This window comes from Physella acuta, unplaced genomic scaffold (assembly GCF_028476545.2).
Source record: "Physella acuta isolate Inbredline_101_S28 unplaced genomic scaffold, ASM2847654v3 ptg000931l, whole genome shotgun sequence".
NCBI classification, from domain to species: Eukaryota; Metazoa; Mollusca; class Gastropoda; family Physidae; genus Physella; species Physella acuta.
Window position 1 is genome coordinate 150,289 of NW_026732448.1, and position 26,976 is coordinate 177,264.

The window sequence follows — 26,976 nt, forward strand, 5'->3', positions numbered from 1 at the left end:
ATGAGCCAGATAATGAATATGAGCCAGAGCCTGAACCAGAGCCTATATATGAGCCATGGTCTGAACCGGAATTTGAATATGAGCCAGGGTCTAATCCATACGAGATAGAAACGTATCCTGATAGTCGATACGAGTCGAATCAAGATGAGCGTGAACCCGACACTGAATTTGACCCTGATAATGAAAAACAAGCCGTGCCAGAAACCGAAGAACCATATGTAGAAGCGGAGCCAGAACCAGAGCCGGAGCCGGAGCCCGAGTCAGAGCCGGAGCCGGAGCCGGAGCCAGAACCCGAGCCGGAGCCCGAACCGGTGCCTCAACCCGAGCCCAAACCAGAGCCTGAACCCAAGCCAGAGCCGGAGCCTGAGCCAGAGCTTGAACCGGAGCCGGAGCCTGAGCCCGTACCTAAACCGGAGCACGAACCTGAACCGGAGCCTGAACCTGAGCCAGAGTCCAAACCAGAGTCCGAGCCGGAGCTGGAGTCTGAACCTGAGCCAGGGCCCAAACCTAAGCCAGGGCCCAAACCTAAGCCAGGGCCCAAACCTAAGCCAGGGCCCAAACCTAAGCAAGGGCCCAAACCAGAGTCCGAGCCTGAACCGGAGACCGAACCAGAACCGGAGCCTGAGCCAGATCCTGAATGCGAGCCATTGCCTAAGAGCAAACTTAAACCCCCGCTTAGCGTACCGTTTTTTCAACCTCCAAGTAAGCAAAACTTTGTGCTGCTAACAGTGTTAAGTCCTTTTTAAACAGCAACTACTACCATCTCGCTTATGATAAAATGTCTAACCTTCTGACTAATAACCATGCGCATCTATTCCTTGTTTACGTTTTCTAGGATTATCAAGAAGAAGAAAGTGCTGGAGAGATAAATTTTACGGTAAGAGTAGCCAGGATAATGTTTAGTCTAAAACTTATTGTTAAGATGGGACTGGTAGAAAATTTTAAAATTTAAATCTCACATTCAGCAATTTATTTGGTTCTGTTTACGTACATGTACGCTCTTAGATGTGAGACACGACTTCACTGCTATTTTTCAGGGGAATGGAGACGTAAATCACTGAACTGGTACAGGTTCCTCCTGTTCGGCCCCTTTTGACAACAGTGTCATGCGACAGGAACCTGGACCGAATGGTTACCTCGACAAACACGCATCTTTACACAGGTCTCCGCAACCTTTGCACACTCACAGCTTACCAAAGACTTTCTTCACTCGGTATCATGTTTTCTATTGGGTTACTAAGACTTACCAAGTCTTTCATTTTCCGTGGCTTTTGCTGTTTGTGAACGTCTGACGATTTACGATGACCTTTTCTGCGGTTAACATTTGTCAGTCGTTTACCTAATAATAGTAGCCACAGATCTTTTTTATGCGGCTAACATTTACCAGTCGTTTACCAAATAACAGTTCTTTTTTATGCCGCTAACATCGTTCATTTTGTGAAGGCGCAATAGGTTTCGGAGCTCTGTTTGAAGTATGTTCGTAAATATATATGATAAAAATTGAATGAATTGTCTGGTGGATTAAGAAAATGGTCCAATTTTCAAAAGTGTAAAACTTTTGGTTTAACAATCAAGGTGTACATGACATCTATAGCAAATAGATAGTAACAAAGAAACGTAAAATTAAATTTTAAAATGTCATCATTCGTTTTAAATTGTATTCTACGAAAATATAAAGAATAACATTGAATCTTTGTTTGTTTGTTATTTTTTATTTAACGTCTGCTTCAAGGCATTCTTAATAAGACTAAGCCTAGATCTTGGTATTAGATTAGTTAAGATGTATTGTTTTAACTATCACAAATTTTAAGTACCAAAGAACTAGTATATTAATGTAACGTTCACTCGCAAAACCGATTCAGTTCGGCTTATTTTGCCACATGAATTCTGAAATCAACAGCTTGCATGTGTACATTAGGTAGACTTACTTCAAACCATCTCATGATTTTCACTTGTCAGTTGAATTAAGAAACAAGTATACCTTTACATTCTGGACAATTTGTAACGTAACTTTTTCCCGAAGTCATATTGTTACAATTAGGGTGTTGAGAAGTCAGTCCAAGTAAAAATTAAACCACTTCATAATCTTTTTCTGTAAAATGTGAGTCATGGAATTAAAAACAAGTTAATTAAAAAAGTCTAGTGACATTTGTGCGCAATTTCCTTATGTTATCTAAAAATAGCTCTGACGTATAATGTTGGGGTGCGTTCAAGCTAGAAGAACAATCGGTTTGTAGGTGTTTATGTAATTTTAAAATTTGTGACCGAACGAGAGAATATTTTTGAAAACTTTCTTCGGCAATATTGTTCTAAATTATGACAGGAATCGATTGGTACATGTTTCAAGTCGCTAAGTGGTCTGGTTGCCGAGATATGGGCCAAAAACTGCATTTTTTCGAGGTTTTTTGGCTTTTCCGGGAAATACATGAAAGAAACCCGGAATTTTTATGGCCTATGCTCATTCTCGTAACTTGCTTAACATAATTGCTTTTGGAACTATTCATCGATATTGCTTCGTTGAGGAGGAGATACGACTTAAAGCCCGGACACACATTCATCCATCCATCCATCCATTCCCAGAAATGACGAGTTAATAAACGCAATTCTCCAGAATGGAAATTGCGCTAAAAAATATGCAGTAAAGATAAGAGGAAACAAAAAGCGAAAACAAAAAGCAAGAAGATAAAGCAGTTTAAAGCTTTATAAATGTGTCAGGAGTAGAGCACTCTGGTGCAATTTCAAGCATGTCTCCACTTGGTTTAGTCGCCCTTTTACTGGGGCTCCGTTCTGTGTTTGGTGGACCAGAACTGCTGCTAAACCCGGGCTTTGAGAATGGAATCAACGGTTGGCACAGCAGTGGGTTCCTAATGACGACCGACACCACACACGTTCACGGGGGTGTGGCTGCTGTCAGGTGCTTGGGCAGGTGAGATGGAATTTTACATTTGGGTTTGGTCAGTAGGTCTAAGATCGTTTACACGTTACTTAAATAGTATACATGGTAATCTAGCTATCGTGTGACCTAGGGCAACAATGAACTGTCCACATGGTAATCTTGTGACCTAGGGCAACAATGAACGGTCCAAATATTCATCTATCATGCGACCTAGGGCATCAATGAACTGTCCACATGTTAATCTTGTGACCTAGGGCAACAATGAACGGTCTACAAAGAAAGTTAAACCACTAACAAAAAAGTACCACGAAAACCGAAAACAGTTGTCCCTTATCAGTAATTAACGCAGTTTTTAATGAATCATCAGTAATTAACTCATTTTCATAATGAGTCATTAGTAATTCACGCATTTTCATACTGAATCGTCAGTTATTGACGCATTGTCATACTGAATCATCAGTAATTAACGCATCTGTTTATGAATCATCAGTAATTAACGCATCTTTTAATGAATCATCAGTAATTAACGCATCTTTTAATGAATCATCAGTAATTAACGCATCTAATAATTAATCACATCAGAACCAACGTCAACCAGGGACCGTCGCAGAACTTCCAGGCCCATCCCGACACCCGCTACACCTTCCACGTTTTCTTGAGACTGGCAGCGGGGTCCCCCACACAAGAGGCTAAAGTTACTGTTGCCCTCAAACGGTCAGACAACGGTAAATAACCTCTTGTTTCACTCACACCACTTTCATCAACTCGTGCAACTGACCGTAGGGTATTCTAGAAACAGACCAAATTCTAACATAGTTTGACTAGCAATTATGATACGATAATTGTTAAACGTTGAATGTGTTAGTGCCGGTGTACGAGTATGATTTTTATCTATTGACACTAGGCCAAGACGAATACATCAGAGTGGCCAACCATCCTTACATTACCCCTGCTGATGGGTGGGTTAACGTTGGAGGAAATTTTCACATACCAAATCATGGTGAGTCTCTCTATTCACAGGTTTCACACACTCAATGTTAAATACGTTTTTAAGTTACTATTTAATTTAAAAAAATTTAAATGTAAAAAAATGTTTATATATATATATATATATATATATATATATATATATATATATATATATATATATATATATATATATATATATAATAGTTATGCATACTACAAAGAGTTAGTGATGTCACGCAATTTTAGAAGACTTTGCCACTTACTACCTATTTGTCACACACATCTCAAAAAATCCAACCCTGTTCTCCATTTAAAAGAAAATTCCGCCCCTCCCCCCACCCCCCCCCCCCCACACACACACACTTGAAAATTAACAATTTTCATTACTTTAATTGCAAGAAATTTTACATAATAAGTGCTTCGCTACTTGTCTTAAACCAACCCTCCCCCATATAGTTTATAGTCACATAATCCAGACTTCCCCTAGATAAATTACGTAATCTATTGAACACCCGTTATAATCTGATGAAAATGTAGCGTGTAACATACATAATGTCATATGTTATTTATCTGGCAATGGTTTAACATTCGTATGTTAACTCCATTTCCTTGTTGCTCTTCACGATAGTATCGTGTTTTAATGTTGTAGCTTACAGCCAGGCCAGGGTGTACCTAGAGGGTATCGCTACCAGTGTTGAGTTCTACGTAGACGACGCGTCTTTAAAGGAACTGGAGTACAACTCAGGGTGGAAGGCGGCTGCTAACGCCAAGATTGAAGAGTTGAGAAAGAGTAACATACATTTCAAGTAAGTCGCCTCATGGGAAGCTTTTAGGTGTTTTTGTAGTAAGAGATGTGACAATCCCAGTATTCTAATTGTTGCTTACGTATGTGTAAATAGTTTTTTTTTTTTTTTTTATAATTTATAGATAGAATAGCACGCTTATTTTACCTTTAAATAAACACCGGTTGCATATTTTAAATGTGATGTTACATAAAGGGTGTAAATAGAATAATTTTATTTCAACATTATATCAGTTTTAGCTTTAGCGCTAATGCGATAAAATTTAAAGATTTTAACAAAACACATTAATATTCAACTTTATTATATTGTACAATTTTATATATAAAAATAATTAAAATAAAAATAATAATAATAATAAAATCGTAATATCCTCAACAGTTTTCACGTTGACCCTAAGTTTAGTGCCAGTGATATCAAAGTTAAGGTAAATATTCGTGAGTGGATGGTTAGAGGTATGATTTGATCAGCTGAGTGAATGGTTATATGTAAGATTTGATCAGGTCAGTGGATGGTTAGAGGTAAGATTTCACCAGGTGAGTGGATGGTTAGAGCTAAGATTTGACCCGGTGAGTGAATGGTTATATGTAAGATTTGATCAGGTCAGTGGATGGTTAGAGGTAAGATTTCACCAGGTGAGTGGATGGTTAGAGCTAAGATTTGACCAGGTGAGTGGATGGTTAGAGGTAAGATTTGATCAGGTGAGTGGATGGTTAGAGGTAAGATTTGATCAGGTGAGTGGATGGTTAGAGGTAAGATTTGACCAGGTGAGTGGATGGTTAGAGGTAAGATTTGACCAGGTGAGAGAATGGTTAGAGGTAAGATTTGACAGGACTCATCAAGACGCAGCTAAAGACATTAGTAAGAAAACACTTCCTTAAGCTGCGCTGAGATGGGAAATCAATGAATTCAATGTGGAGTGAGCCAGATTAGATGAAAACCTATTTAATAGATTTGTACCCATTAACAAATCGATCATCACAAGAGCCAGACAAAGACAAAAAAAAGTAATCTATTCGTGTAGTTGTTCTTATAAAAGTTAAATTATCATAAAATGATTTTTTTTAAATGATAATTAATTTAACATAAGAATAATACAAAAACAAGTTAATAAAAAGTCTAGTGACAATTTAAGCGCAATTTCATTAATTAATTTTTTGTTACCGAACGAAAGGATATATTTGAAAACTTTCTTCGGCAATATTGTTCTAAATTATGGCAGGAATCGATTGGTAAATGTTTTAAGTTGCTAAGTGGTTTGGTTGCCAAGATATGGGCCAAAAACTGCATTTTTTCGAGGTTTTTTGGCTTTTCCGGGAAATCCAGGAAGGAATTCCGGGAATTGTTTTGGCCTATGTTCATCCTCGGTACTTGCTTAACATATTTGCTTTGGAACTAGTCCTCGATATTGCTGAACCTGAACTAGAACCTGAACCCGAGCCGGAACCTGAGCCCGATGATGTGATTAATTAATAGATGCGTTAATTACTTATGAGCCCGAGCCATTGCTTCCGCCTAAGCCTAAGCCCCCGAATCCCAAACCGATTATTCCTAAATCAAGTAAGCAAAATATAAAGCTGGTTGGGGCATTAATATTATATTCTGTTTTTTTAAGATCTTTTTTAGCCTCGCCAAAAGCATTCTTATAATGAAATGAAATTTCTAGCTATTCTTTTATGCTTACTAAATAACACATTTTGGAGACAAATAGTCCTAGTTACATTTATGACAAATTAACTGCCAATAAAACTTTTGTATTTTTTTAAAAGAGCTACAATAAGTGGCATGGTGAGATTAGTGTGTTGGGATGAGGGGGAATTTGCATCGCTGCTTATCGGATTTTACACGGCAATAACACATTTTTTTCATGAATTTAAATTTCTTAAAGGCTTTCGGTTATGCTGGTTAACACACGTTTTGTTTTAAGCTATAAATTAAAGTTGTATCAGTAACTGCTGTTTTCCATGAGAAGATTTAAAAACACGTACACGCTCAAGTTGTAACATCAGCTGTCATCACTTCTTGCTCAGACATATTGTCCAGTTACAGCAACACCCCACCCGCACCCTTGATACAATAGTTCATTTCTAACGAAAAAAATCAATGGATTTTTAAAATGTAAACGAAATCTCACTACAGGGCAAATATAGTTATTTTGACACTGGTTTATTCTAACATGTGTTTATTCAGACTGACCGCGCTAGCCTTTAATAACATGTTAAAAAAAGGTCAATTAATACTTAATAGAGACAATAATATCCCGTGGTTTACGTACCAAAATTACCATCCTATGTCACACACTAAATAGTTCGATTCATGCATATATATATATATATATATATATATATATATATATATATATATATATATATATATATATATATATATATATATATATATATATATATGTATGTATATATATGTATATATATAAATGTGAGCGGGTGAATGGATTATTTTGTATTATTTTATTTGGTGCGAATCTGCCAGTGGATGATCCAATGGGGAGCGGCCATGGGGTCCCCCTTCCGCCCGAAGCGGTCAGTATATAAATTGACCGCTCGGATAATTTTCTTTTTTTTTACCCGAGGCAAGATATAGATAGGGTCGGTTTCTGCGTGGGTGCGTGGCGCACCTCACGCGTGAAGTGAGGTTGCTTGGGCAACTTGGCTGGGTGTTTTGTTTGGTGTAAAAAGTTTGTTTGGTATTTATTGTTTTCTACGTAATGTCTTTTGTGTGTGCTGAAGCGATGAGGTGAGGGCGAAGGCGTTCCTCTTTCCATCAAGTATAAATCTGTTTTGTTTTGTTTAGTCGTGTTTTGTCCAGTTGAGTTTTTAGTCGTGTTTTGTGTATTCTGTAGTTTATCATCTTTCTTATTTTGATTGGTTCCATGAAATAAATTTTATTAATTTGTTAAAGTTTTTTTTTGTTTTTTTTTAATTTAGACTAAGATTAAGGTATTAACCAATCTGGGTTTAGCCGGGCTTGCACTGACGGGACGGTAATAAAATAAGCCTAGGGAAGGGTAGATAGATTTTAAGGTATCCCCCCCTAGCAGGGCTTACATATGTGACGAAAAAATCAATGGATTTTTAAAATGTAAACGAAATCTCACTACAGGACAAATATAGTTATTTTGACACTGGTTTATTCTAACATGTATTTATTCAGACTGACGGCGCTAGCCTTTAATAACATGTTTTAAAAAAAGGTCAATTAATACTTTATAGAGACAAAAATATCCCGTTGTTTACGTACCAAAATTACCATCCTATGTCACACACTAAAAAGTTCCTTTGATGCATATATATATATATATATATATATATATATATATATATATATATATATATATATATATATATATATATATATATATATATATACATATATATATATATATATATATATATATATATGTATATATATATATATATATATATATATATATATATATATATATATATATATATATATATATATATATATATATATATATATATATATATATATATATATATATATATATATATATATATATATGTGTGTGTGTGTGTTTGTGTGTGTGTGTGTGTTTATTAATTTCTTTTTCAGTACTTTACATGTTCTATTTACAATAGAGTTACATGACTAAAAACCATTGCGCGCCTATTGAACGTGATGACGCGCTTTTGCCGTGATGACGCGTTTTATTGCCTTTCTCTGCCCTGTTTTATCGTAGAGCCCTCCTCGCTCGACGCCTAAAAGGGCCGTGATGACGCATGTGGATAGAACTGCTTACTAATTCGGTCCAAATTTTAATTATTTCATAAAAAAATTAATTAAGCGACCAATTAAGTCAAATTGAATTTCACGATGCATTGTTTTCATGTCTTGACCCACGTACTAACTACGAATCGTATCTGTCAGTGAGAAAAGCCTTCAATTTCACTCGGGCGTTTCTATCTAGACAGACAGACAAACTGACGACAGAGGAAGTGAGTTAAATAAAAGCTTGTAAAAATAGACCTACTTAATTAATATTTCTGGAAACGCATTTAAAACATAACCTTTGTTTCTGTCTTTTAGCAAAACCGAGAAAACCGAGAAAAGCAATATGCTGGAGTGAGAAATTTTACGGTAAGTTGGACCTGGGAAACAATTGGCAGGATGGGATTGTGACATTCTTAAACTTCATAGTTCTGATGTGGCTTGTGTATTTATTTATTTATAGTTTAGTGGTGATTAAAAGCGAATGTTGATTTTAGTTTCCAGTTGAGACATTTTTTTAATGTAGTTTAAACTTTATATAGTGATTTTTGTAGTTTTAATCAGTTTTTTTTCTTTGCTGTTATTGTTATTGTTGTCCAGATGAAGGTTTTGTACTGTATCCTTCGTTGCCGTTCTGCTTGGTGCCATTCCTTAAGCGTATTGTGTTTAGTGGGTATAGTGTACTTCGTCTGCAGGTTTGAATTCTTTTGTGAGCATGGTTTAGGGCAATGAGGGGCCCTCGGACGGAAAGTCGGGGCTTAACTGCTGAGCTTGAAAGTTTCAATTATAAAAAAAAAATTTAAATAATTACTTAAATCTGATGGGGTGTTTAGTTTATGAATTGTTAGATATTGGATGTAAATTTTAGTGTTGTTAGTTCATTTTTCGAAAATATTTGTTCCTTATTTTTAATTTGATCTAGCTTTGATTAATTGATTATCTTTTTAAAAAGATCTAAATTAAGATTACGAGTTATAACCACTGTTGCAATTACAAATGATAGTTTATATTCCACGAAAGAAGATTACCCCCCCCCCCCCCCCCCCACGTCATAACATAACCTTTTTTAAGGGCTTACATAGATCACAGATACAGCAATTCTTTTGGCTCAATTCACGCTCTATAATACACTTCACTGCTATTTTTCAGGGGAAGGCAAACGTAAAACCATGAACTGGTTCATCTTCCTCTTCTTCGGCCGATATTGACCACAGTGTCATGTGACAGGAGCCTTGAACGAATGGTTACCTCGACAAACACACATCTTTACACAGGTTGCAGGTTTCCGCAACTCACAGCTTACCAAAGACTTTTTCACCATTTGCTTATTGTCAAACAGTTACTACTTTTATTTATTTGGCTATCTTTTGCTAATTTGTGGCTGTTTACAGTTCACTACGACATATTCTGTCCTCAATATTTGCCACTTTGTCCCACATTTTGCGAACGCTGTTTAAAGTATATGTTCGTGAATACACACGATAAGACATTGAATGTGTGGTGTATGTTGGATTCGGGAAATTTTACAATATTCAAAAGTATAAATCGTGTGTGTTTTAAACTTCAAGGTGTGCATGACATCTATGACAATTACATAGTAACAAAAAACGTAGGATTAAATTTGATAATGTCATCATTCGTTTTAAATTATATTCAATAAAAACTGAAAGAATATCTGTTTTAACTATCTTTAATTATATATATATATATATATATATATATATATATATATATATATATATATATATATATATATATATATATATTTATATATATTTATATATATATATTATATATAGTTTTTTTTGTTATGCTATAAATCAAGCTGCCGTCCTTGATCTTGTAACTTGCATTTTATTTTATTTTTGTTTTTTTATCAACGGGGACTCGGCTTTTCAACTTACATTTAATGCATTGCTTCTTTGTTCTTGGTTGTTGTTTTTTTTTCCGTTGGTGGTTTTTTTTCGTTTTTTTTTTGTTTTTAAATTTAACATTTGCTCCAGTATATTTTTTATCGGACTAGCCCTAGGCTGTGATACGATTATTTTAAGACGTATTGTTTGGACTATCACAAATTCTAAGTACCAAAGATAAAGTTCGGCTCATTTTGTCAAGTGAATTCTGAAATCAACTACTTAATGTGTACGTTAGGTAAACTAACTTCAAACCATCTCATCATTTTGACTTGTCTGTTTGCCTTAAGAAACAAGTATACCAGTACATTCTGGACATTTTGTAATGCAGTTTTTTTCAGAAATCATATTTAGGTGTTGAGAAGTCAGTTCCAGTTTGTAATCAGCATTTGACTGGCCTTAATACTAAGTTATCTCCCCTTGCTAAAATCATTCAATTAATCTTGCTTATTTTCTATACAATTCGACTTCAAATAAGATATTCTTCTTTTAGCGAAGGTTCGCTTTTCCAATAAAGTAAAAATAGTTGTATTTAAAATTATCAAAATAATTGAGTCACAATTCGATAACAAAAACCACCCACATATCGTATATATTTTGTGGCCAAAAAAAATGCTTGTAAAAATATAAACCATTTTTTATAATCTTTTGAGATAATTAGAATAGGTTTGCATTTTGATTATCTTCATCAAAATTCTCGTACAAGAATTGTTCTTACAATCATATACCTAGTCTTAACACTATCCTTTTAACTACAAAAACTACAGTGAAATAAATTTAAGGATGACTGCATTCCAAGAACAAACTATTTCTTTAGCAGTATTAGTATAACATCTGGAGTGAAAACACATAAGTGATAATTTCTTAGGATAAGCTTTATGGGAATATGATACAAAATTCTAAAAGTTTTTAATCCAAACTCGAGCGAAATTATAAAGCCCTAACTTTCCACTCGATTAAACACATTTGAAAAACAATAAAATCGAGTAGAAAAAAAAAGAAAAAAAAACATACACATAATTTATTAATTATACGTAAAATTTCGACCATATAACTTACACGGTGCTCTAGTTTTTGTCCTTTGGGAAACCGGAAGTAGAGTAAGTACCACTTCTAAAAACCGGAAATCGCTCAAAAGCTGATAGAAAACTACTAATTTATATAATATTTAAGTATGAAATTCCGTCAACCTAACTGAAACGGTAGGCCCTACTCAACGGACTGTGTTTACAGACAGAAAAGATGGTGGAAAATAATTTTTTCCGTTGAGATTTTTCAAAATTTCGAATTCAATTTTTTGCAGTATTACAATACGTTCTCTACATTTTGTATTCTCTAAATTTTGCAGATGTAAAAGTGCTTAATAAACTGTTAAAATAGTGTTTTGTGCATGGTAAAACTTTTTCTGTACTCTGCATACGAGAAAGTAAAAATATGACATAAAGAATGCACATTTTATCGGAAATTCCAGCAATCAGAACCTATTAGTCCTTTCGATCTTAAGTTGAACAATTTCTGCACCAAACAAAAACAAAATGTAAATAGAAAAGACACATTCATCTAGATCTAGATCTAAACGTCATCTACCAACGTATACCATCTGTTGTCCAAGCTACCGTACACCAAGTTATTCATCAGAACATCGTGATGAGCCACTAACATCAGTCCGTGTGTCCTATCATGGAGTGCCAAATGATCTGCCCGCCACAAGAAAGGGAACCATCTTCTCCTGCGCCCTGCCTGCCATGTTATTCGTTCCATTCCTGCCAGATATCCCATTCATGCCAGCCATCCCATTCATCCCATTCATGGCAGCCATCCCATTCCTGCCAGCCATCCCATTCATGGCAGCCATCCCATTCTTGTCAGCCATCCCATTCTTGTCAGCCATCGTATTCTTCCCATTCCTGCCAGCCATCCCATTCTTCCCATTCATGGCAGCCATCCCATTCTTGCCAGCCATCCCATTCTAGCTATTCCTGCCACCGATCAGTTTCCTGGCAGTCCTGCTCTTCGTGCTTTAGGCCGTGTACTCCATGTCAGACCAATTCGTGTCGGATCTTCTTGCCCCTCGAACCGAATCCGAGTGATTTTGACGGTAAGTCCTTGTGCTTTCAGACTAGCCATTCCCTTATAATATGATATGGTCGACGTTGCTATTATAAAAAGTTACAAGTTCGAACTACATGTTAGCTGGGGACAGCAACATATTTAGGTGACAAGACTACAAAATCTAATCAACTGCTGCCCCGTCCTTGAGCCTTGGTTTTTAACGTCCATCAGATTATGGGACATTTTTTTATTAACTAGCGCCGGATAGGTGTCATTAGTGTTAAGGTTAAAAGTAGAGTGAGGCTATGGCCCAAAGTTAGGGGTTATTTTAAATTAAAATTATGAGTGTATGATACAGCTAGTTTGTATCGACTATAGCGACAGTATAGAATCAGTTATGGCGTTAGAGTTAATAAAACTATTGACACCATTATGCATGTCTTTTTTTAGCGTTATTGATAGTTTTTAAACTGCTTTTTCTCTTTCCACTAGATCTAAGACGTCAAAAAATTTTCAGCTGCGTTGGCAATGTCCTGACTTTCTTGGCAGCATTTTTCGTTTTTCTGTCTATATTAGGTGAGTTCAGTTAAACGTGTTTTGGTGTTCCATTTTTCTCCATTTTGTCTATATTAGGTACAGTTTAAACCTTTTGTTTAATTTTTTCAGTGTAAAATACATATTTTTATTCTGTTTTTCAATAAGGATAATTTTTTTAAAAATTATGTTTCCTTGGATGTATGTTTTATCCCCTCCATTTTCTCGCTCTTTTTCGCTTATATTTGTCTAATCCAACGAATTTTTTTTTTATCAAAACGTCCATTTTTTCTTTAGAATATCTTACATACCATGAAATAGGATCACACGCCAAAAAACGTAAGTAACATCTGTTCCATAATGCTTTAAATATTTAGCACATGACGTAGCTTTCGATTTTCTATTTGTATTTTTAACAAAGAACGTTTCCCTCCTTTCTGTCATTACTTGCCTATCCAATGGCTTCTACTGAGGGTGACCCCATCATTATAGTTGACGTGGATAGGAAACGCTTTTGTTCTTTTTTTTTACATTTCGTCTTCTGTGTGCCTTACACTAAGCTTCTAAAAAATTTAAATAAGCGTTTTTCACAATTTAATACTATAGCATTTTAAGAATTGAAGTATTAATATGTGTAAAAACAGAAACAAAATACTTTGAGGCTAGAATTTGAACACCCGACCGTAACCTTGCATTCGTATGCTCTTTAATACAAATTATAAAGACCAATTTTTTGAATATTCGTTGCTTTTGAAAGAGTGTGTTTAATTTCGATTTTAGAATGAAGTTGTTTTTTATTGAATATGGCACGATGCATTTGCGGTAATTTCCACTTTGTTTGATAAACAAATAACCGAAAGAATTTTTCTTTCCTTTTTTAAAAACAAATATTGTTTATTCATGACTTAACTTAAAATATTGGAAGAAAAAAAGAAAACAAAATTTTCTATTTTTTGGTCCTATTAACTATCTTCATTTGGTTGAACATATATAAAGAGCACTTGACCTATTGAAAGTAATCAAAGACAATATGCCAACTGAGGTCATAGATGAAGACGTACGAATCGTAAACCAAATACACAGAGTATTTAGCAAAACCTTGTCAAGAGAAAACCTTCCTGCAGAATAGAAAAAGGCAACTGTTAAAATATCTTACCAGCTGGAACTTATCACAGTTAGAAAAATGTCAATCTTTGTATAAAGCAAAGTTTTTAGCGAATTCTAACAGAATGTAAATAAACTAATGCAGGATTTAGAAAAGGACTTTAATATCCTGACTATGTAGAAATACTCAAGATTGTCGCAGAACAATGCGTTTATTTTCAATCCCCCAGCAAAAAAAAAACACTTCAAAATCATTGATGGAAAAATAAAATGGTCTAATAAAAGACATTACTTAATTGTAACGAAAGTATTAACAATCATCAAAACTATCCATGATGACTTGTCTGTTTTGCGGTATAGCATCAGATGCATTATTCCATCTTTTACCAGCCTGGAAACAAAACTAAGATTCTTTAACCTCAATCCGAAAACAGATCTACTTCACTGATCCAAAACATAGAAAACAAAAGGAACAACAAAAACCAGGATCGGCTTATTCCTAAGAAATATATTAAAAATGTAGACCCCACAATGCTGGGGTCTCATGTCGATTAGGGGGCTTAAAATCCAATCAAATATATTTTTTTTCCTTGCACCTTGATAGTGGTTTTGTAAAAAAACAAAACCCATCTACTACAGCAGTGATTGTTTTAAATAAACACACACGCTGTTGCTTAGAATAAAACAAAAACCCAGAGTGTAGAGTACAGAACTGATAGTAGATTTCTCAAATGTCTATTTTTAGAAAATCTTCTTCGTATCGTCAAAATTGTTACTACACTAAAGACTGTGTTATAGTATTTGTTAACGTTTCCTCGTAGACTTGATTTTCCCTGGAGTTTTATTTTAGCTATTGATGGCGTTGTTCTGATTTTAATCCTCCGTCTTAAAGTATCCATATCATTGTTTATAAACATTGGTTTGCACTTCAGTTAGTTCTTGGTCTAATCATTATTATTTGAGTAAATTATTTAAACTCTTCGCCTTCTAAACTGTTTTTTCTTAACAAATTTTAAAAGTTTAAATTGTTCTTTTGTTTTAGTTTTGAAGGACTTTTGGTTGCACCTAGCAAAGATTGACGCAAAACATTAACTCTGTTAAAAATGTTTATTAATTTTATACATCGATAAAACTCGACAGTTAACACGAGCTAGTATACATAGACTAAACATCCACAAAAAGTGAATAAAAAAACGTTTTGTCTGATATTGTTTAGTTTGTTGTTCTGTTTAATGTCAAATTTTTTTTTAATTTTAAGTACCTGCTACATTTAAAAATTAAAAAGTTCAAATAATCCTTGAAATATATGTGAAAAATAATTAAAAACAATCAATTAGACTGATGCCAATCTGAACAAATGGTGACAATAAGCATATCATATCTTGTTGTTATTTAGAAACATCTATGGTACTTGGTTTCCGAGGAAACACGATAACTTGAGTACTGTTTCAGTTAAGTACACGGAATTCTATATATATATAAGTATAAGATCCTGTAGGTTACTTAAATTACATTAAATGTTGTGTGAGACCTTCCTTTTCGGTAAGTCGTAGTTTATTGTTTCGATAAGCTTGGTATACATGGGGATAGTTTGGTCAGCACGAGAGTCAGATACCCATCAGAGCTGGGCGGACACTCGGACATCCTACAGACTCTAACCTGAGATCCGAACTCGAGACTTTCAGATTAGCAGTCTTGAGCTCTACCATCCGACTATATGATTAGGTGAAGGTTTTAAGGTTCCAATTTCGGTTACGGTCCAGGTTTAGGTTAAATTTCGCGTTTCTGTTCAGTTTAAAGTTCAGGTTCCAGTTCAAGCCCATGTTCCTGATTACATTCTAGCTCCTGTTAAATTTCCAAGGTTTTGGTCTAGATTCAAATTTAGATTTAGCTTTAGGATTTGGATTATAGAACAAAAACGATTTCCCCCTCAACTGGCTAAATGCCTAGTAAAATAACAATTGGAGAATTTGGAAAAATAATTTAAAACAACTTACTTGATGAAAACGTTTATGAATAGTATAAGTAAGATTATCTTGAGGTTATTTTAAAATATAGATGACGTTAATATTAAGTATAGATAATTTTTTGTACTATAAAAGCTAGTGTTAAAAAGTTTGATCCCTAGCACAAGGAACGACTATTTTTATATGGAAATTCGTGATTCTCTTCAGAGGCGAAACCAACATACACAACAACGCACTAGCCATGATTGATGAAGTCCTGTCGGCGGCCGAGAGACATCGAGGCTTGGTCGTGTATACAACTCCTTGGTTTGACAAGGGGAAAAACAACTTGTCGCTGGTTTAACAGCTGCAAGGGGAAAAAATTTCATAAATCTCCGTATTTTATTTATTTAACAAGTAACTTCAGAACCAAAATACCTAATTTAGTGTGGCCCTATTTTAGATTCTGGTGTGAATATTTGTATGTGCGTTTGTACGGTGAAAATCCCTATCCGTTTTATATGTTGGATCAAAAGTTTTTTTTAAAAAGTTAAATTATAATCCTCTAAGCTAAGGTGCTAATCAAACGTTCCTAAATTAATTTATTTATTGTTCATTTTCAATTTTTGTGTTCTTTCTTTACATCAAATAATTCACTTATCACACAAAAAACCCACAATTTATACGTTTGAATAAAGCCAAAATGTATACGTTTAAGTAAATCCAAAATTTATATGTTTGACTAAAATAAACTAAACATTCGTTTGACTAAAGCCGTCCGTAAGTTATTTCGCCTGGGGTATTTTTGTTTCTTTGACAATTTGTATTGAGAATATTGGTAATGGAACCTTATATATATATATATATATATATATATATATATATATATATATATATATATATATATATATATATATATATATATTGTTATTTCTTTATTTAACCGCAGAACCTGAACTTTACGTGCAAGGAGCCGAATTTGAACCAGAGCCATATCATGAACCAGATTACCATTATTTTGAAGATGAACCTGAACCATGTCCTAAAAGAGACCCTAAATACGAACCAGACCCTGAATATGAGCCAGATCTTGAATATGAGCCAGATAATGAATATGAGCCAGAGCCTGAACCAGAGCCTATATATGAGCCATGGTCAGAACCGGAATTTGAATATGAGCCAGGGTCTAATCCATACGACATAGAAACGTATCCTGATAGTCGATACGAGTCGAATCAAGATGAGCGTGAACCCGACACTGAATTTGACCCTGATAATGAAAAACAAGCCGTGCCAGAAACCGAAGAACCATATGTAGAAGCGGAGCCAGAACCAGAGCCGGAGCCGGAGCCCGAGTCAGAGCCGGAGCCGGAGCCAGAACCCGAGCCGGAGCCCGAACCGGTGCCTCAACCCGAGCCCAAACCAGAGCCTGAACCCAAGCCAGAGCCGGAGCCTGAGCCAGAGCTTGAACCTGAACCGGAGCCTGAACCTGAGCCAGGGCCCAAACCTAAGCCAGGGCCCAAACCTAAGCCAGGGCCCAAACCTAAGCCAGGGCCCAAACCTAAGCCAGGGCCCAAACCAGAGTCCGAGCCTGAACCGGAGACTGAACCAGAACCGGAGCCTGAGCCAGATCCTGAATGCGAGCCATTGCCTAAGAGCAAACTTAAACCCCCGCTTAGCGTACCGTTTTTTCAACCTCCAAGTAAGCAAAACTTTGTGCTGCTAACAGTGTTAAGTCCTTTTTAAACAGCAACTACTACCATCTCGCTTATGATAAAATGTCTAACCTTCTGACTAATAACCATGCGCATCTATTCCTTGTTTACGTTTTCTAGGATTATCAAGAAGAAGAAAGTGCTGGAGAGATAAATTTTACGGTAAGAGTAGCCAGGATAATTTTTAGTCTAAAACTTATTGTTAAGATGGGACTGGTAGAAAATTTTAAAATTTAAATCTCACATTCAGCAATTTATTTGGTTCTGTTTACGTACATGTACGCTCTTAGATGTGAGACACGACTTCACTGCTATTTTTCAGGGGAATGGAGACGTAAATCACTGAACTGGTACAGGTTCCTCCTGTTCGGCCCCTTTTGACAACAGTGTCATGTAACAGGAACCTGGACCGAATGGTTACCTCGACAAACACGCATCCTTACACAGGTCTCCGCAACCTTTGCACACTCACAGCTTGTTTGCTTTTGGGTTACTAAGACTTACCAAGTCTTTCATTTTCCATGGCTTTTGCTGTTTGTGAACGTCTGACGATTTACAACGACCTTTTCTGCGGTTAATATTTGCCAGTCGTTTACCTAATAATAGTTGCCACAGATCTTTTTTTTATGCGGCTAACATTTACCAGTCGTTTACCAAATAACAGTTCTTTTTTATGCCGCTAACATCGTTCATTTTGTGAAGGCGCAATAGGTTTCGGAGCTCTGTTTGAAGTATGTTCGTAAATATATATGATAAAAATTGAATGAATTGTCTGGTGGATTAAGAAAATGGTCCAATTTTCAAAAGTGTAAAACTTTTGGTTTAAAAATCAAGGTGTACATGACATCTATAGCAAATAGATAGTAACAAAGAAACGTCAAATTAAATTTTAAAATGTCATCATTCGTTTTAAATTGTATTCAACGAAAATATAAAGAATAACATTGAATCTTTGTTTGTTTGTTATTTTTTATTTAACGTCTGCTTCAAGGCATTCTTAATAAGACTAAGCCTAGATCTTGTTATTAGATTAGTTAAGATGTATTGTTTTAACTATCACAAATTTTAAGTACCAAAGAACTAGTATATTAATGTAGCGTTCACTCGCAAAACCGATTCAGTTCGGCTTATTTTGCCACATGAATTCTGAAATCAACAGCTTCCATGTGTACATTAGGTAGACTTACTTCAAACCATCTCATGATTTTCACTTGTGAGTTGCTTTAAGAAACAAGTATACCTTTACATTCTGGACAATTTGTAACGTAACTTTTTCCCGAAGTCATATTGTTACAATTAGGGTGTTGAGAAGTCAGTCCAAGTAAAAATTAAACCACTTCATAATCTTTTTCTGTAAAATGTGTGTCATGGAATAAAAAAAAATATGCAGTAAAGATAAGAGGAAACAAAAAGCGAAAACAAAAAGCAAGAAGATAAAGCAGTTTAAAGCTTTATAAATGTGTCAGGAGTAGAGCACTCTGGTACAATTTCAAGCATGTCTCCACTTGGTTTAGTCGCCCTTTTACTGGGGCTCCGTTCTGTGTTTGGTGGGCCAGAACTGCTGCTAAACCCGGGCTTTGAGAATGGAATCAACGGTTGGCACAGCAGTGGGTTCCTAATGACGACCGACACCACACACGTTCACGGGGGTGTGGCTTCTGTCAGGTGCTTGGGCAGGTGAGATGGAATTTTACATTTGGGTTTGGTCAGTAGGTCTAAGATCGTTTACACGTTACTTAAATAGTATACATGGTAATCTAGCTATCGTGTGACCTAGGGCAACAATGAACTGTCCACATGGTAATCTTGTGACCTAGGGCAACAATGAACGGTCCAAATATTCATCTATCATGCGACCCAGGGCATCAATGAACTGTCCACATGTTAATCTTGTGACCTAGGGCAACAATGAACGGTCTACAAAGAAAGTTAAACCACTAACAAAAAAGTACCACGAAAACCGAAAACAGCTGTCCCTTATCAGTAATTAACGCAGTTTTTAATGAATCATTAGTAATTAACTCATTTTCATAATGAGTCATTAGTAATTCACGCATTTTCATACTGAATCGTCAGTTTTTGACGCATTGTCATACTGAATCATCAGTAATTAACGCATCTGTTTATGAATCATCAGTAATTAACGCATATTTTAATGAATCATCAGTAATTAACGCATCTATTAATTAATCACATCAGAACCAACGTCAACCAGGGACCGTCGCAGAACTTCCAGGCCCACCCCGACACCCGTTACACCTTCCACGTTTTCTTGAGACTGGCCACGGGGTCCCCCACACAAGAGGCTAAAGTTACTGTTGCCCTCAAACGGTCAGACAACGGTAAACAACATCTTGTTTCACTCACACCACTTTCATCAACTCGTGCAACTGACCGTAGGGTATTCTAGAAACAGACCAAATTCTAACATAGTTTGACTAGCAATTATGATACGATAATTGTTAAACGTTGAATGTGTTAGTGCCGGTGTACGAGTATGATTTTTATCTATTGACACTAGGCCAAGACGAATACATCAGAGTGGCCAACCATCCTTACATTACCCCTGCCGATGGATGGGTTAACGTTGGAGGAAATTTTCACATACCAAATCATGGTGAGTCTCTCTATTCACAGGTTTCACACACTCAATGTTAAATACGTTTTTAAGTTACTATTTAATTTAAAAAAATTTAAATGTAAAAAAATGTTTATATATATATATATATATATATATATATATATATATATATATATATATATATATATATATATATATATATATATATATAATAGTTTTGCATACTACAAAGAGTTAGTGATGTCAAAAAATTTTAGACGACTTTGCCACTTACTACCTATTTGCCACACACATCTCAAAAAATCCAACCCTGTTCTCCATTTAAAAGAAAATTCCGCCCCTCCCCCCCCCCCCCCCCACACACACACTTGAAAATTAACAATTTTTCATTACTTTAATTGCAAGAAATTTTACATAATAAGTGCTTCGCTACTTGTCTTAAACCAACCCTCCCCATATAGTTTATCGTCACATAATCCAGACTTCCCCTAGATAAATTACGTAATATATTGAACACCCGTTATTATCTTATGAAAATGTAGCGTGTAACATACATAATGTCATATGTTATTTATCTGGCAATGGTTTAACATTCGTATGTTAACACCATTTCCTTTGTTGTTCTTCATGATAGTATCGTGTTTTAATGTTGTAGCTTACAGCCAGGCCAGGGTGTACCTAGAGGGTATCGCTACCAGTGTTGAGTTCTACATAGACGACGCATCTTTAAAGGAATTGGAGTACAACTCAGGGTGGAAGGCGACTGCTAACGCCAAGATTGAAGAGTTGAGAAAGAGTAACATATATTTCAAGTAAGTCGCCTTATGGGAAGCTTTTAGGTGTTTTTGTAGTAAGAGATGTGACAATCCCAGTATTCTTATTGTTGCTTACGTATGTGTAAATAGTTGGTTTTTTTTTTTGGATAATTTATAGATAGAATAGCACGCTTATTTTACCTTTAAATAAACACCGGTTGCATATTTTAAATGTGATGTTACATAAAGGGTGTAAATAGAATAATTTTATTTCAACATTATATCAGTTTTAGCTTTAGCGCTAACGCGATAAAATTTAAAGATTTTAACAAAACACATTAATATTCAACTTTATTATATTGTACAATTTTATATATAAAAATAATTAAAATAATAATAATAATAATAATAAAATCGTAATATCCTCAACAGTTTTCACGTTGACCCTAAGTTTAGTACCAGTGATATCAAAGTTAAGGTAAATATTCGTGAGTGGATGGTTAGAGGTAAGATTTGATCAGGTGAGTGGATGGTTATAGGTAAGATTTGATCAGGTCAGTGGATGGTTAGAGGTAAGATTTCACCAGGTGAGTGGATGGTTAGAGCTAAGATTTGATCAGGTGAGTGGATGGTTAGAGGTAAGATTTGATCAGGTGAGTGGATGGTTAGAGGTAAGATTTGATCAGGTGAGTGGATGGTTAGAGGTAAGATTTGACCAGGTGAGTGAATGGTTAGAGGTAAGATTTGACCCGGTGAGTGGATGGTTAGAGGTAAGATTTGATCAGGTGAGTGGATGGTTAGAGGTAAGATTTGACCAGGTGAGTGGATGGTTAGAGGTAAGATTTGACCAGGTGAGTGGATGGTTAGAGGTAAGATTTGACCAGGTGAGTGGATGGTTAGAGGTAAGATTTGACCAGGTGAGTGGATGGTTGAGGTAAGATTTGACCAGGTGAGAGAATGGTTAGAGGTAAGATTTGACAGGACTCATCAAGACGCAGCTAAAGACATTAGTAAGAAAACACTTCCTTAAGCTGCGCTGAGATGGAAAATCAATGAATTCAATGTGGAGTGAGCCAGATTAGATGAAAACCTATTTAATAGATTTGTACCCATTAACAAATCGATCATCACAAGAGCCAGACAAAGACAAAAAAAAAGTAATCTATTCGTGTAGTTGTTCTTATAAAAGTTAAATTATCATAAAATGATTTTTTTTTAAAATGATAATCAATTTAACATAAGAATAATACAAAAACAAGTTAATAAAAAGTCTAGTGACAATTTAAGCGCAATTTCCTAAATTAATTTTTTGTGACCGAACGAAAGGATATTTTTGAAAACTTTCTTCGGCAATATTGTTCTAAATTATGGCAGGAATCGATTGGTAAATGTTTTAAGTTGCTAAGTGGTTTGGTTGCCGAGATATGGGCCAAAAACTGCATTTTTTCGAGGTTTTTTGGCTTTTCCGGGAAATCCAGGAAGGAATTCCGGGAATTTTTTTGGCCTATGTTCATCCTCGGTACTTGCTTAACATATTTGCTTTGGAACTAGTCCTCGATATTGCTGAACCTGAACTAGAACCTGAACCCGAGCCGGAACCTGAGCCCGATGATGTGATTAATTAATAGATGCGTTAATTACTTATGAGCCCGAGCCATTGCTTCCGCCTAAGCCTAAGCCCCCGAATCCCAAACCGATTATTCCTAAATCAAGTAAGCAAAATATAAAGCTGGTTGGGGCATTAATATTATATTCTGTTTTTTTAAGATCCTTTTAGCCTCGCCAAAAGCATTCTTATAATGAAATGAAATTTCTAACTATTCTTTTATGCTTACTAAATAACACATTTTGGAGACAAATAGTCCTAGTTACATTTATGACAAATTAACTGCCAATAAAACTTTTGTATTTTTTAAAAGAGCTACAATAAGTGGCATGGTTAGATTAGTGTGTGTTGGGATGAGGGAGAATTTGCATCGCTGCTTATCGGATTTTACACGGCAATAACACATTTTTTTCATGAATTAAAATTTCTTAAAGGCTTTTGGTTATGCTGGGTAACACACGTTTTGTTTTAAGCTATAAATTAAAGTTGTATCAGTAACAGTTGTTTTCTATGAGAAGATTTAAAAACACGTACACGCTCAAGTTGTAACATAAGCTGTCATCACTTCTTGCTCAGACATTGTGTCCAGTTACAGCAACACCCCACCCGCACCCTTGATACAATAGTTCATTTCTAACGAAAAAAATCAATGGATTTTTAAAATGTAAACGAAATCTCACTACAGGGCAAATATAGTTATTATGACACTGGTTTATTCTAACATGTGTTTATTCAGACTGACCGCGCTAGCCTTTAATAACATGTTAAAAAAAGGTCAATTAATACTTAATAGAGACAATAATATCCCGTGGTTTACGTACCAAATTTACCATCCTATGTCACACACTAAAAAGTTCGATTCATGCATATATATATATATATATATATATATATATATATATATATATATATATATATATATATATATATATATATATATATATATATATATATATATGTGTGTGTGTGTGTGTGTGTATATATGTATATATATGTATATATATAAATGTGAGCGGGTGAATGGATTATTTTGTATTATTTTATTTGGTGCGAATCTGCCAGTGGATGATCCAATGGGGAGCGGCCATGGGGTCATCTTCCGCCCGAAGCGGTCAGTATATAAATTGACCGCTCGGATAATTTTCTTTTTTTTTACCCGAGGCAAGATATAGATAGAGTCGGTTTCTGCGTGGGCGCGTGGCGCACCTCACGCGTGAAGTGAGGTTGCTTGGGCAACTTGGCTGGGTGTTTTGTTTGGTGTAAAAAGTTTGTTTGGTATTTATTGTTTTCTACGTAATGTCTTTTGTGTGTGCTGAAGCGATGAGGTGAGGGCGAAGGCGTTCCTCTTTCCATCAAGTATAAATCTGTTTTGTTTTGTTTAGTCGTGTTTTGTCCCGTTGAGTTTTTAGTCGTGTTTTGTGTATTCTGTAGTTTATCATCTTTCTTATTTTGATTGGTTCCATGAAATAAATTTTATTAATTTGTTAAAGTTTTTTTTTGTTTTTTTAATTTAGACTAAGATTAAGGTATTAACCAATCTGGGTTTAGCCGGGCTTGCACTGACCGGACGGTAATAAAATAAGCCTAGGGAAGGGTAGATAGATTTTAAGGTATCCCCCCCCCCCCTAGCAGGGCTTACATATGTGACGAAAAAATCAATGGATTTTTAAAATGTAAACGAAATCTCACTACAGGACAAATATAGTTATTTTGACACTGGTTTATTCTAACATGTATTTATTCAGACTGACGGCGCTACCCTTTAATAACATGTTAAAAAAAAGGTCAATTAATTCTTCATAGAGACAAAAATATCCCGTTGTTTACGTACCAAAATTACCATCCTATGTCACACACTAAAAAGTTTCTTTGATGCATATATATATATATATATATATATATATATATATATATATATATATATATATATATATATATATATATATATATATATATATATATATATATATATACATATATATATATATATATATATATACATATATATATATATATACATATATATATATATACATATATATATATATATATATATATATATATATATATATATATATATATATATATATATATATATATATGTGTGTGTGTGTGTGTGTGTGTGTGTGTGTGTGTGTGTGTTTGTGTGTGTGTGTGTGTGTTTATTAATTTCTTTTTCAGTACTTTACATGTTCTATTTACAATAGAGTTACATGACTAAAAACCATTGCTCGCCTATTGAACGTGATGACGCGCTTTTGCCGTGATGACGCGTTTTATTGCCTTTCTCTGCCCTGTTTTATCGTAGAGCCCTCCTCGCTCGACGCCTAAAAGGGCCGTGATGACGCATGTGGATAGAACTGCTTACTAATTCGGTCCAAATTTTAATTATTTCATAAAAAAAGTAATTAAGCGACCAATTAAGTCAAATTGAATTTCACGATGCATTGTTTTCATGTCTTGACCCACGTACTAACTACGAATCGTATCTGTCAGTGAGAAAAGCCTTCAATTTCACTCGGGCGTTTCTATCTAGACAGACAGACAGACTGACGACATAGGAAGTGAGTTAAATAAAAGCTTATAAAAATAGACCTACTTGATTAATATTTCTGGAAACGCATTTAAAACATAACCTTTGTTTCTGTCTTTTAGCAAAACCGAGAAAACCGAGAAAAGCAATATGCTGGAGTTAAAAGCGAATGTTGATTTTAGTTTCCAGTTGAGACAGACATTTTTAAATGTAGTTTAAACTTCATATAGTGATTTTTGTAGTTTTAATCAGGTTTTTTTTTCTTTGTTGTTATTGTTATTGTTGTCCAGATGAAGGTTTCGTACTGTATCCTTCGTTGCCATTCTGCTTGGTGCCATTCCTTAAGCGTAATGTTTGTAGTGGGTATAGCATACTTTGTCTGCAGGTTTGAATTCTTTTGTGAGCATGGTTTAGGGCAATGAGGGGCCCTTGGACGGAAAGTCGGGGCTTAACTGCTGAGCTTGAAAGTTTCAATTATAGAAAAAAAAATTTAAATAATTACTTAAATCTGATGGGGTGTTTAGTTTATGAATTGTTAGATATTGGATGTAAATTTTAGTGTTGTTAGTTCATTTTTCTAAAATGTTTGTTCCTTATTTTTAATTTGATCTAGCTTTGATTAATTGATTATCTTTTTAAAAAGATCTAAATTAAGATTACGAGTTATAACCACTGTTGCAATTACAAATGATAGTTTATAGTCCATGAAAGAAGATAACCCCCCACCCCCCCACCCCCCCCCCCACACACACACGCCATTACATAACCTTTTTTAAGGGCTTACGTGGATCACAGATACAGCAATTCTGTTGGTTCAATTCACGCTCTATAATACACTTCACTGCTTTTTTTCAGGGGAAGGCATACGTAAAACCATGAACTGATTCATCTTCCTCTTCTTCGGCCGATATTGACCACAGTGTCATGTGACAGGAGCCTTGAACGAATGGTTACCTCGACAAACACACATCTTTACACAGGTTGCAGGCAGAGTTTCTTCCAAGCATCTCTTCGGGAGGGGGGGGGCACCGCCCCCCCCGAAGAAAGTCTACTGCCCCCCCCCCCCGAACGAAATGGAATTTATATAGAAAATATATACTTTTGACAGTGTCCGCCCACCCCCCCCCCCCCCGAAAATTGTTATTCCCCCCCCCCCCCCCCCATAAAAAAAATTTCAAGTGCACCCCCGGAGAAAAAAGTCTGGAAGAAACACTGGTTGCAGGTTTCCGCAACTCACAGCTTACCAAAGACTTTTTCACCATTTGCTTATTGTCAAACAGTTACGACTTTTATTTATTTGGCTATCTTTTGCTAATTTGTGGCTGTTGACAGTTCACTACGAAATATTCTGTCCTCAATATTTGCCACTTTGTCCAACATGTTGCGAACGCTGTTTAAAGTATATGTTCGTGAATACACACGATAAGACATTGAATGTGTGGTGTATGTTGGTTTCATGAAATTTTTCAATTTCAAAAGTATAAATATTGTGTGTTTTAAACTTCAAGGTGTACATGATATCTATGACCATTCCATAATTTAAGAAAACGTAGATTTAAACTTGACAATGTCATCATTCGTTTTAAATTATATTCAATAAAAACTGAAAGAATATCAGTTTGATGCCATCTGTTTCAACTATCTTTTTTTTATAGTTTTTTTGTTATGTTATAAATCAAGCTGCCGTCCTTGATCTTGTAACTTGCATTTTAGTTGTTTTTTTTTAATCAACGGGGACTTGGCTTTTCAACTTACATTTAATGCATTGCTTCTTTGTTCTTTGTTGTTGTTTTTTTCCGTTGGGTTTTTTTTTTTTTTTTTT

The 26,976-nt window shown here is 35.2% G+C and overlaps 3 protein-coding genes and 1 long non-coding RNA gene across 4 annotated transcripts in view; all 4 read left to right on the top strand.

Annotated features, from left to right (window-relative positions):
* On the top strand, positions 1-1,096 carry LOC131953569 (protein TsetseEP-like). The gene is made up of 4 exons (XM_059316800.1): positions 1-58; positions 193-702; positions 836-877; positions 1,038-1,096. Exons 1-4 carry the CDS (start codon positions 1-3, stop codon positions 1,094-1,096), a joined length of 669 nt encoding a protein of 222 aa, XP_059172783.1.
* Positions 1,097-2,723: 1,627 nt separating this feature from the next.
* The window catches only part of LOC131953574 (anti-sigma-I factor RsgI6-like), a 51,378-nt gene continuing 27,125 nt past the window's right edge, over positions 2,724-26,976 (top strand). The window contains exons 1-4 of the mRNA XM_059316807.1: positions 2,724-2,926; positions 3,479-3,621; positions 3,801-3,896; positions 4,515-4,671. Of these exons, the coding sequence (XP_059172790.1) occupies positions 2,745-2,926; positions 3,479-3,621; positions 3,801-3,896; positions 4,515-4,671 (578 nt within the window). The 5' untranslated portion in view covers positions 2,724-2,744. The remainder of the gene's footprint in view (positions 2,927-3,478; positions 3,622-3,800; positions 3,897-4,514; positions 4,672-26,976) is intronic.
* LOC131953576 (uncharacterized) lies at positions 6,112-10,071 on the top strand. The gene is made up of 3 exons (XR_009388654.1): positions 6,112-6,225; positions 8,734-8,784; positions 9,565-10,071. It is a non-coding gene; the product is annotated as an uncharacterized LOC131953576 (long non-coding RNA).
* LOC131953575 (endo-1,4-beta-xylanase A-like) lies at positions 19,106-26,159 on the top strand. The gene is made up of 6 exons (XM_059316809.1): positions 19,106-19,356; positions 19,879-20,021; positions 20,201-20,296; positions 20,916-21,072; positions 21,448-21,493; positions 26,010-26,159. The coding sequence occupies exons 1-6, from the start codon at positions 19,175-19,177 to the stop codon at positions 26,031-26,033; spliced, it is 648 nt and encodes a 215-aa protein (XP_059172792.1). The 5' UTR covers positions 19,106-19,174; the 3' UTR covers positions 26,034-26,159.

Coding starts and splice junctions, on each gene's coding strand:
- LOC131953575 (XM_059316809.1), top strand. CDS start 19,175: ATGTCTCCACTTGGTTTAGTCGCCCTTTTACTGGGGCTCCGTTCTGTG. Junction 19,357..19,878: donor TCTGTCAGGTGCTTGGGCAG/GTGAGATGGAAT, acceptor TAATCACATCAG/AACCAACGTCAACCAGGGAC. Junction 20,022..20,200: donor CCTCAAACGGTCAGACAACG/GTAAACAACATC, acceptor TATTGACACTAG/GCCAAGACGAATACATCAGA.
- LOC131953569 (XM_059316800.1), top strand. CDS start 1: ATGAGCCAGATAATGAATATGAGCCAGAGCCTGAACCAGAGCCTATAT. Junction 703..835: donor ACCGTTTTTTCAACCTCCAA/GTAAGCAAAACT, acceptor TACGTTTTCTAG/GATTATCAAGAAGAAGAAAG. Junction 878..1,037: donor CTGGAGAGATAAATTTTACG/GTAAGAGTAGCC, acceptor GCTATTTTTCAG/GGGAATGGAGACGTAAATCA.